Below are 12,465 nucleotides of genomic sequence, written 5' to 3'. Positions count from 1 at the left end.
AGGTAGCCAATCAAAACAGAGGATCCACTTTTTATTGCCCATGGGTGCTACTGTCGATGAAGCAATTGTCATTTTTGACAGGGCCGGATGGTTATTATCGTGTCTACTCGCCTTCTGACCATTCACGACTCATTCACGACATTAACACGGCAAGCGAACCGAACAGAACGACCTAACTTTACCGACGGATCGAAACAGACTAATCACGACCGACTTACGCCACTTGAGTCTCACAGCCAATAACATCGCGGAAAAACTGACTAATCATTTTACACGAACTGGACTAAGAACATTCTACTGACAACAACTATTCATTTGACTCTGATGATGACTTCCGCACAGGTTGTCGAAACGTTAGTTACTACTACCGACAACAGTCCTTCTCAGGACTACACTCACCCGGACGATCACACTATACTTTCACGTGTTACCCCCCGGTTCAAACCATTTACTGCATGTAGCTAGTTTATTACAAAGTGCTACAAGCGTTAGAAAGTGAAACAGCTTATTATATTACAAACTGCAACGAGTGGTTTATTACAATGTGCAACGAGTGTTACAAGGTGCGACAGCTTACAAGGTTACATGTGTTACGAGTGTAACGTTACATGTCTAACGTTACATTAGCGTTACGTTAGCGTTACATGTGCAACGAGTGTTACTACAAGGTGCGACAGCTTATTACAAACTGCAACGATCATTACAAAGAGCGACAGAACACACCTTTATTCCACTAACACATGCCATGTATTGAATCTTTACTTTTCGTAGAATATTCTAAAACTTCTCATCTTTATTAACTCACCCTTTCATCCTATGCTTGATTACTTGCGATTAGAGATTATTTGCAGAAGTGGAGGTCAACATCCCCAATTTTCATTGACATTGTAGAAAATATTTGTTCTGGTACATATCCCAAAAGCTAAAAAACTAGCGAAAGAAGCTCACAGTTTTCCTCAAGCCTCGCCCTCGGAAAACTGTTCGCATCTCGGAACAAATATTTTCCGCGGATAACCATGCATATTTTCGCACCAAATATAGAGGCTATTGTTTATGAATGCCGAGTAATGATTCGATATTATACGTAATATGTTGAAAATCTCTCCGTGAGATGCTCATTTAGACAGATGGTCGATAAACGTAACACGAAAAGAGATGAAACATTTCATAGGATTGTGAATACATATCAATTTCAATAGATTACATGATTTTTCAGATCTGAGACTCATCTTTTAAAAGAATAAAGCTTAGTCATGAAGGGTACTTTCATTTAATGATGTCGTAGATTACGGAACTGGAACAGCCATTTGACGTCAAACCATAATTAGTTTTTGTTCCTTCCGTTTGATAGGAAAGAAACTCGTCAAGGATACTATGCACGTACTTGGAATATTTCTTCAGTTAAGTTTCGAAAAGGGAATATTTAAATCAATTTAGTCAGTCAGCCAGTCAAAGTATATCTAAATCAACTTTGTCAGTTAGTCAGTAAGTGAAATCTAAGTCAATTTAGGTTTATGAAAGGAAAATGAGTGTCTTTCGATGGGGTTTAGCCACGCTTTTACTCTGTTCCGCAATTCAGAAGTCAGGTAAGGCACATGGAGTTAAGAATATAGAGATGCTAGTTTTGTTTGCTACTTGGAATAAAGCTATAAAATAACTCGACATACGGTAACACATCCTTAAATTTTCTGACAAATGAACAAAAATTATTTAAGTTACGTGTGATGAGTTGAAATACAAGTAGATGTTGCCTATTTGCCTTTTTCAGAGTCATTCAAAATCAGCAAGAGACCTTCCAATCCCACAACTGTGGTGTTAGGAGTGAACAGCGACCGAGTCAGACTTGAGTGGCGGTATTCTGATGCACCGAGTTCCTATCTCGTTGAGTTTTGGAGACAGAAACCTGGTGAACCGATTAAAAAAATATCATCAAGCAAGGATGGAAACGCGTTCAACCCGAGCTTCACAAGTGAATTCAATGCTTTGCTTGATGCGACACTGATACTAAAGAATGTGGAGAGAAATATGGAATACAACTACCATGTTCGACTGCTGGATACTAATGCTAAATTGATAGAGCAAGACACAGTTACTATTAATGTAGTTGGTAAGTGATGCTGTTTGATGAGTTGCTTTAATGCACCTCATCCTCTGAAACATTTATTTCGTTTCAGTTACTGCGTGCGTCAATAACTTTATGGTGTCTCAATGATACTGAGTCCATCGCGATTTTATAAAAATCTTGACACAAACTTCTTAACAAAAGCTATCTCTATCTTTTTGTGAAATGACATTATTTTTACGAAATCTTAGAGTATTGTGCGGTAACCTGAAGTTGCAATACACGCAGCCACACAAATTGCAGTTTCGATCTATTGCAGTTCCCCTTTAATGTTTAAAAAGGCTTGTTACTTCAGTTTCAGTGGCAGTCGATGTAGTCATCCTTTTATGTGATACTAGGAATGACTGGAATTCTTTTGAATTGATGGTTACGTTACATTTTGGTATCCGAATGCTTTAAATTGTTTATTTTTGTTTCTTTTTTAATGAAGATTGATAATTCCGCTTCCGCTTGGGTTATGTAAATATGTTCTATGTCACCAATATTATTCAATTTTGTCCTTCCTTGTGCACCAATTCACTTTGAGAGAGCTCTTATGCTACATTGTTTTATCAAGTATCGTCTCAGCAAGATTTCCGTAGAACCTCACGCTTCACTGTTAATAGTTATTTGATAAAAGAGTGTGCGAAATGAGTTCTTACAGTTTGTTACTCATGGGCCAAATTGGCACTGTTCCCTTCCGTAATTGATTGGCACCAAAAAGCGCGTCCCAGAAGCCATATGATTAGGTCACTCGCTCATGTGAAATTTACTCGAAATATCAGCTATAAAACTGGTAATTTTAGGTCTGTAACTGTTGTCTTGACTAGTTTGAATGCCTTGTTTTGATTGAAACCTGCTCGTCTTGTTTAGGTTTAGTCCGTTTGATGCATTAATCGTCAGAGACGATTTGTGGCTGTTTACTCCTTACTGCTCAAATTGTTTGGTTTTGAGGCATTTTTAGTTTTTCAACAAAGTTAAATTAGGTCTGCATCAAAGAGAATAATACCTTTCAACCGTGTTCACGCATACGTTTCCCTATCTTGTCGACTCAGGATCTTCAACCTCATCTTTCTGCTGAACAATAGTTTGGCCGGTGATACTCCTATGGGGTGTGGTTCTGTAACCTCTTAGGAATGTTCTCATCTCTATACCTACATACCTACATATATACATACATACAAGCAGACATACCTACCGTTTATTGACATGAATTCACACTTAGCCTAATAGCTATTGAACAGGAAAGTCCACAAATGAAATAAGTAACGAAATAAATAACAACTATAACAATCTAAAAGTCATGCATACATGTGGGTCTCTTTGGTAGAATCTTCAATAAAGGAACTGTTCTTGGCGTTAAACCTTTTTCTTGCTGACTGGCATTCAACACAGTATCCCGGTCAACAACGTGCTTCATTCTTAGCTTGCAGTAATTTCTTCTTAGCTCTAATTAAGATTTAATCCCTATTCAACTTTTGCCGAGGTTTAAGTCGGTTCCATATGCTTAGTTGTACGAAAATAAATTCCTTCTTCTTCAAGCTACCGCTGATAATTTCGAACTCCCTCAACTCATTCGAAAGCTGTTGACTGTCTCGGCCGTTGGAAACCTTTGACTGACTGTGTGGAATAAAACTTTCCAATTATGGAAAGCCTCTGGCCAGCAGGTTTTTCCTTTCAGCAATATTAAAGAAAGATCCAGATTAACTTTCCGTTCAAGTTCCTCTTTGTAACTTTGTAACGTTTCTCCAATGACGTCCCTCTGTTTTTCATCTGTATCGTAATCTGAATCAGATAACTTGAGAACTTCTCATGAACGTTACCGAACCTAATCTATTCGGCTGTTTGCTAAAGTCAGGATTTCTGCGAAAAAATTGATCCGTAAATAAGTTGATAAACTGCCTTTGTTCCCAAGTATTTTTTTATCTTTAATGGTCGGCCTTAGATCATAGCCAAAGGTCTACAAATTCAATGTCAAGAGAACACGATTCGACAGTGACATAGATTCAGAATGGCGATTAATATGCTTTTCAGGCACTCTCGCGTAACAATGAAGTAGCAGGAAAACTAATAGGGCTCTAACATGCATCAAGATAGGCCCGAAAGGCGTGAATGATTGCTACAAGGAATATTGTTGGCCCAAGGAGAGGATGACAGTCTGTGGTAGTACTACCCCCAGTATTTTGTCGGGTCTCCCCTGAAATTTCTAATGGTACCGATGTACAATGTTGGGTGAAGAGGGGCACTGCAACAGTTAAGTGTCTCGCTTAAGTGTACATTGCACTTTTCAGTGTCCAGTTTAAGACTTAAGCGTGAACCTTTTGATACCGTGTCCAGCGCATTAACAACAAAGACGCATGCGTCTCTCAATGAGCAACCTTATATTACATCGCTTATATTCACTATTCACAACATTTCATTAATAACAACATTACCTTTGGAGGGGAATTTTTTAGAGTCGTGATTAACATGTTAAGCAATGTAATAATTGTGATAACATCGCGCAATCTGTACACATTGTATTTATCTTAAATTGTTATTTCCTCAGTGCCTCCAATTATTACTCAGCTACCAGAACCAAAGCCTTTGTTTATCATTAGACAAAGCTATACTCTGACCTGCAACGCATCTGGTGACCCTCTACCAAATATTACTTGGACAAAAGATGGTATTCCTGTAGACAAGTTTAATGTCACAGGTTACCAGCTCCATTTGATCAACGTGAAGAGGGAGGATGTAGGATCATACAGATGTAGAGCTAGTAATGGATATGGAGATGATGCCACCAGTGTCAGCATAGTTGGCGTAAGATGTAAGAATTACGTCCTCTATTATCAAAGCTGTCTCTCTGATTACAGCAATGCATTTTCAAATTGTTTTATTCCTTGATTTGTGACAGCTAAAACTGTATTTTAATTCATGCAGGAACTACAATCAAAATAATGGCATAGACTGAGCACATTATAGAAAAGTAGTTTTACCTTTCTTTTTTAGTATTCAGATGTCGTTACAGTTTACCTTTCGTTTACACTTGTAAAACGTGAGTTTGATACAGATACCTGTAGGTGTTGACTTCGTGAAAGCATTTTTGTCAGCATAATATGCACTGACCTTTCTAGGGTTCAAGGTTGATTTTGTTTACGTAAGCGCCAAGTATTGATTAAAAAGCTTTGTGTTGAAACCCAAGGGAAATGGCTGATTAGAGCAGTTTGGTGGCCAAACGTGTCTGAATGAAAACCTTTTGCCTTCAGATCAAAGCACAGACGGAAACACAAAGTTACAAAGACATTTCTTTTCTTTAAACGTTCTCTAATTCGTGAAAGGCGTGGTCCTGCAATATACTTGATATCAGCAATGGTCATTTTTAAGTCATTTCTTACAAAATTGTGAAATGTGTGCTAATCTTTATATTTTACTGCACTGTAGGTGATGATTGTGAAACCAGGATGGTTGAATTAATACTAAAGACTGAAACCTGGAAGTCAGCCTTGAACAACAAAGAGTCAATTGAGTTCAAAACACTGCAGGCAAACTTATTATCAGAAGTAAGTATCCTCAAGCATTTAGTAACTGCATTTGGTGGTAATTTGAAAATTTTTATGTATGAGCGTAAAATGCCAAGTAACTCCTCTCGTCCAGCACTGCTTGGGCTGACTTAGCTTCTGACTGATTTATTTGAGAAGGCGGCCTAGCACTTATCTTTACAGCGGTAATCGGGGCAATTAATTTTTATAGCCTGGTGAACATTCGGTGAATAGTTTGCAGATTGTATGCTTTTCTATTAAGGTAAATGAACTTAAAATTCGATTCAGGGAACTTTTGGATTTCTTTCATTAGGTAGTTAATCAAGAATGGAGGAAGAATGTTTCTTTTTTGTTTTAATAGGATATTTTTTTAAACCTTAATTATTAAGCTGAACTAGGGATGACCACTTTGTGGTTTTTATTTGAATTTGCCTTCAGTCCTCTATTAATGTCTCATGAGATTTAGAGATGAGATCGTAATAGCCTTCAATAAATTACAACGATATATTGGAGGAATAGATTAGTTACACAACGTAAATTTGTACATTTTACTCTATAAGAGAAGTGCTACACAAGTCTGAAACGAGTGGATTAGTGCATTGTCTTTTTGCTCCACGCGAACATTTGAATTGTGCATCTCACGATTTTTAGAATTAAAGATAACTCTTGTTTTTGAATCTAAGATCTCTTCTGTTTACACCAAAAATCCTGGAAAACAACTGTACACAATGGGTCTTGTTGAATTGAGGCAAGTTTATAGCTAACAGTGCTCAGTGTGTGCATATTTCACTTGTCTAAAACTTAATTGTTATTCTTGGAACATTCAATAGTCCATTTCCGACTTACCGTTGGCCTCGTTTTCAAAACGAGGCCTGGTGCTCAAACATTCTTGTTAAAATGAGTTCAATTTGCATGTGAATGAAAACTTATAATGATATGAAAAGATGAGCACCAGGACTCGTTTTGAAAATGAGGCCGAGGGTAATTCGGAAATGGGCTATTTGTTTCATGTAATCATTTATCCTTACAGGTTTAAGTTTACGTTTTACACTTAATCGAAGTGTTTACAAGATTTTGGGATATTTATCATTATTAATTTTGAAACAATGATGTTCAATAGAATGATGTTCATGGAGTAGATGAAAATGAGTACACGTAAATCGTTTAATATTATGCAAACAGGTATATCAGTGAGCTTTAAATTCTTTTGATAGAGCCGGCAGTGTTGTTGCCATAGTAGAGATGAGGTTTGGAAAATCTGTCACTGACCCTTTAAAACCACTGGAAGATGAAATCAGAGATGGAAAGCTTGGGTCATTTACAGTTGACCGTGAATTACACCTCCCTTCCACCACAGGTAAACCAAGTAGGTTATCTATATTGAAGTATATCAAGGATTACATATATATGAACTGCGGTTATGAAACATATATGTACACGATCCTTCGCAGTAAAGCACTATTTAAGCAATAGTGAAAATCAGACCTGAAAAAAATTCAGGCCTGTACGGGATTCGAACCACTGACTTATCATCTACGGGTTTATGTCGAATTAATTTGATGACCTGCTCCAAGTTGGCTTGTTAGCTCAATTGGTAGAGCGCTGCACTAGTATCGCAGAGGTCAGTGGTTCGAATCCCGTACAGGCCTGAATTTTTTTCAGGTCTGATTTTCACTATTGCTTAAATAGTGCTTTACTGCGAAGGATCGTGCACATATACATATATCAAGGATATTACGCACTGCGAGGAAATGCGAATTTTTCCCCGAGTTTTGATAGTATCTATCATTTGTTCGTTTCACTCGTACAATGTCCTGTTTGCTTTGCAGATATTAGTTACGCACGCTAAGGCCAAATGTAAGGCAGACTTTACTTGCACGTTCAACGAGCTTGCATAACAGCTACGTCGACACTACAAAAAAATAAATATAAAATAATACATGGCGCGCGTAGAGATGGAATTTCTCTACGAGTGTTCAACTCGATATTTGTTGTGTTGAGTTTAGCAAGTTTTTATTATTGAAACACCAAAAGCCTTTGCTGAAAAGAAACGTCGACTTTATTGATGAATTAAAAAGACTTAGTAAATATTAAGATTCACAGTCCGCGGAAAAATTTGTAAGGTGTATGAGCAATAAGGCTCAAGATAAAGCGTTTAATTATACAAAAGAAAAAAAACAATGGCGTAACTTTTAACCTACACAATGCTCAGTTGTCGGTTTTGACTAAGAACTGCTGAGGTTCTTGGCTGTTTTCCTGAATGTTACTATTCAAAACTTGCAAGCTCTGAAACTTCTTCCTTTGTGGCCTTTGGCGGACCATCTTACGGGTAGAAGCTGAAGTTGAAACATGAACGTTTAAGGTTCTTCCAGATATATAATTTCCTTGGAAAGGAGACTTGAGCATGTGACTTTCCACCAGGCACAGTCCTGCTAGCGTGTTCTTGTTGCATCAACGGCTACGGTGATCGAAGCTGCGACAAGAAAGAATATGCAAATATCGGAAGACAAATATCGACGCGGACGGGGGTTATTGTGTGATAACTGTCCTGTGGTCTTGCACCACGTGACGTAAAGTAACCAATAAAATCGCGCCAAAATTAATGGGTGGCTTATAATCAAGTATATCAAGGATATTACGCACTGCGCAGAAATGCGAATTTTCCCCGAGTGTTGATAGTATCTATCACCAGGAGCCCATAATGGGCTCCTGCTGTCACTTGTTCGCTTCACGCGTATAATGTCCTGTTTGCTATGCAGATATTAGTTATGCACGCTAAGGTCGAATGTAATGCAGACCTTACTTGCACGTTCAACGAGCTTGCATAACAGCTACGTCGACACTCTACAAAAAAATGAACATAAAATAATACATGGGCGCGCGTAGAGATGGAATTTCTTAGGGCTAGAAAGCCTTGTAAAATGCCCCGGTTTATCTAACGAAACCGTTCTCATTCTAAAAGCGGTGGAGATATCTTGCACTTACAATAACAAGAGAAATTCTGGTACTTTCACAGTCGATGATGATAGTTTTTGTTTTCATCTGCGCTACTCTCTGTTTGATGTGCCAATACTTGTCTGTATAGATATACAGGTATATTGAATACTTTTGAGTTCTGTATAGGTGCGAGATTAACTGATTTATTCTATTCTATTTTCTCTTTTCTTTAAAACTACCTTAACCCGGCAAAATGCGAGGTTATAGTTATTACGAAGCCGAACTGAAATGTCGTAGTTTAATATTTGTCCATTGTACCATGAAAATACGTTTAATTATCGCTCGCTGTTTTCTAGCTTTTCCACTGACAAACGGTACGGCCCCAGGTGAGAGACGACTTCGTTTATTCTCAAATCAAATAACTGTTCAGTGAGTAAAAACGTCTTTGTGATTTATGATTTACGCGTGCGTTATCTTCAATTAAACATGCCAATACTTATAAAGATGCAGTTAAATATTTTTTACCATGTGTGAACACCATATGGAGTGCAGTAAACAGCCTTACTTTTTCTATATTTCCGAGAGAAAATGACCAATGCCAAAGTTTTTTGCATCATGTTAGTTATTGTTATTACACGAAAGTTTAATCTCGTAGTTTGATTTTTTGTCACCCTTTTTCCATGCAACTATGTCTAATGATTGCTTGCTCTTTTCCAGCTTTTCCCTTTACAAACACCACGGCCACAGGTGAGAGACAAGCTCTTTCCTTTTCAAATCAAGTGACACTCTAATGACTGAAATCGTCGATTTTCAAGTTTACTCGAAACGACTTTTGCCATAAGCATTCGCAAACAATTTTGATTGTGTTTGTTACCTTTTTATGCACCACGCGTTGATGCGCAGATGCTAATTCTATCAAAATTGTTTCCTTCTTGCTGAAAATATTGTATTTTTATGAATTCTAATTTCTTAGTTAATATATGTTTTCGTTTGGACCATGCAAGTATTACAAATGATTTCTTACGGTTTTCCAGCTTATACCTTCACAAACGTTACCTTCACAGGTGAGGGGCAAATTTGTTTAATTGAAAATCTATTTTTTTTTTTTATTTGTTAAAATCTGCGATTTTTAATTTTACTTAAAATACTATTTGAAAATAATTTTGTCTTTTAATGTCGTATAATTTATGCTTTTTGATACTTTTTACAGCACGTAAATTCATGCCTAAATATTTTACGCTCTTTTCCAGCAATTCCTTCAACAAACAGTACGGCTTCAGGTGAGAGGGAACTTCGTTTATTTTCAAAATCTCTAATTTTAAAAATTGTCCATCGCAAATTCCACTTGAAAACGTGGTCAAAGTGTGGTGGGGTATCGTTGTTGATAAGAGTACAGACCACGCTAAACCCATGTCAATTTGTATTTTTTACCACAACATCGACATCACATAAAGCGACTCTTTCAGCGCGTGACACGTTACGTAATACGCCGACGCATGCAAATTATCTGTACTCTCAGCGAAAACAGAAAATTGGCTAGTCAGATCGTGGCATTACTGTCAATCATGGTAAAAAAAAAATGTTATCACAGAAAGAGGCGGGATCATCCATCTCCCTTCTGCATTAACTCGTGATAAAAGCCTCCATATAGCATTGTATATTTGAAGCCATGTAAATGTTGTTGGCTATGTATGTTTAAACACGTGTTGGTTTTCCTCAAGGTATAGATCAAAGTGACGATCGGAAAAGACACCAAAACATGCTTCATGCCATTTACTTGACAATCTTATTTCTACTTGTGGTGATTATCATTGTGTTAGTGTTTATCATTTGGAGAGGGAGGAGTAAGCAAGGTGAGACATTTGATCTAATTTACCTTTACCTTTGTAATAATCTCTCTTGATCATCTGCCTGGATGGTAGTTAATATGTTATTTTATTTTATGTACAGGTGCATTGAAGCAAACAGGGTAGGTGAAAGGTAGTCTTAACTCAGTGTAGAGTCTTTATTACAACAAGCCAAATTACGTTTCTCTCTTATTATCAATGATTTTTCAAAAAGAAAGAAATATTCCGTCGCTTATCAATTATTGAGGTTTTTAAGGCACACAGCTTTTCAGTGCTTTTTTTTTGAGAAAAGAAAGAGTGACTAGGAAGAAGGAATAACTTGTTTTTGTAGTGTGACTTCCCACTAACATTCCACCCATATCATTTTTACCTTCTTCCAATGAGCTCCTACGATATGTTAAAATGCAGTTATCCAAATCAAAACTTAGAATACTCAAACAAAGGAAACGAAAATGTGAACAAGCATGTTTGCTGAATTTTGATATAGCGAGAGACGCTTTTTTTATTCTTTGAAAATGTAATCTCATTTGGTTTTCTCCTCTTGTTTCTATGAATCGCTCTCCTATTTCGAGCTTTAGTTTGAACTCACCGCATCAAAAAGTCCACAGTGGAATTGGGATGGGACACTACTTGTCCATGTTAATCCTAGCTTCCGTCTCATTTTCTCATTTTTAATATGCAGCAAAAATAAAACTGCAGATCTACTTCTCTCAACCAAGTATTCTTATGTTCACGTTTCAGTAATCTGAAGTATCATCATCAAGAAGACCAGACTGATATCACGGTAATGAAATTTACTTGTGAGAAAACTTTTATTTAACGGTCTTAACCTTCTTTTCATACTACATGCAACTAAAATTCGAAATTAAATGTGACACATGAGGAAGGCACCATGCAACTTTTCCTGATTAATATACAGTTCATTATATTTATCAGTTGCTACAATAAAAAACTAACTAGCCTGAGTATTGAAGGGTAAAGGAGAAATATGAATCTTTAAAGACAATTGTGTTATTTACTACTTATGTATGTGCGCTCTGGTAACCAAAACGTCTATCTACCTATTTTATGGTTACAGTCACACTATCCGTGAACGCTGTTGTTTTTTTTTTAACAAAAGCTTCTTCTTATCCTTTTAGGTTTTAAATACTGAGTGAGTGAGTACTTTAAGTTAACTTTGGAAATTGTCTGTTGGAAATTACTTTTATCTATCCTTCTAAAGTTCCCTTTACAAAAATATTAGCTTCTCGAAACAGATGATAGCATTGTAGTATTTATCACAACATTTTTCAGGGTCAAGAATCACCACCAGAGCTCCAACTGGTAGAATGTTCAAGTATACAAGGAGAATTGGTGTTGACAAATAAGCAGGCTCTAAAGTTGCCGCCATAGAGCTCAGGAAACGAGGGCTAATAACTTGCTTGAGGCAGTGGACCAACGCGTATGCACCGGGCGATCATCTTAGATCTACGTAGGATTGGTTAGGTTACGATAGGATAGGGAAGTTGATTTAAAATTGTGGGGTATAAACTTTTTATAGACCTTGCGTTCCAAAACAGCCAATTTTACCTTGCGTAAAAAAAAAAAAAAAAAAAAAAATTAATAAACGAATAGCGACTAAAAGCTAAAAAAGGAATAATCACCTTCGATAAAATACATATTTATTCGGACTATTCGATGTAGCATTTGATTAACAAGATAAGAAAAAAGTTACATTTTGAAATGTATTTACTTATTAGGTCTTTACTTATTGGGTATTTACTTATTAGGTCTTTAGGGCCTTGTATCTAAAGGATTTTAATCGGCATTTCGTATTGTGAACCCTTGGTATGTTTAGTTGATCAATTCTTCTAATACTATTATGGTGTCTCTTTCCTCTGCCGATTCAGTAATATGTTGTGGTACTAAATTGTTAAATGCTCAATAAACAGTCAGAATGTCATCTTGTTTTCCCCTGCTCAAATACAAATCTCGGTGCTCTTCACTAAGAGAGTGTTCACAAGAAATTTGGGCAGGGGCGATAAAGCTCAAATCACCGATTTGGCTTAAACTTAGC

The 12,465-nt window shown here is 36.8% G+C and overlaps 1 protein-coding gene across 1 annotated transcript; it reads left to right on the top strand.

The window, feature by feature from the left end:
• Positions 1 to 1,308: 1,308 nt before the first annotated feature.
• Positions 1,309 to 12,122, top strand: LOC148726935 (uncharacterized). Its single transcript, XM_088727829.1, has 14 exons — positions 1,309 to 1,586; positions 1,769 to 2,107; positions 4,650 to 4,913; positions 5,528 to 5,646; positions 6,309 to 6,373; positions 6,840 to 6,982; positions 8,919 to 8,948; positions 9,280 to 9,309; positions 9,597 to 9,626; positions 9,813 to 9,842; positions 10,284 to 10,415; positions 10,513 to 10,531; positions 11,151 to 11,193; positions 11,703 to 12,122. Exons 1-14 carry the CDS (start codon positions 1,526 to 1,528, stop codon positions 11,799 to 11,801), a joined length of 1,404 nt encoding a protein of 467 aa, XP_088583955.1. The 5' UTR covers positions 1,309 to 1,525; the 3' UTR covers positions 11,802 to 12,122.
• The last annotated feature ends 343 nt before the right edge of the window (positions 12,123 to 12,465 follow it).

The sequence above is a fragment of the Stylophora pistillata genome, chromosome 7, assembly GCF_964205215.1.
Source record: "Stylophora pistillata chromosome 7, jaStyPist1.2, whole genome shotgun sequence".
NCBI lineage: Eukaryota > Metazoa > Cnidaria > Anthozoa > Scleractinia > Pocilloporidae > Stylophora > Stylophora pistillata.
This window is presented reverse-complemented; position numbering and strand designations above follow the sequence as displayed.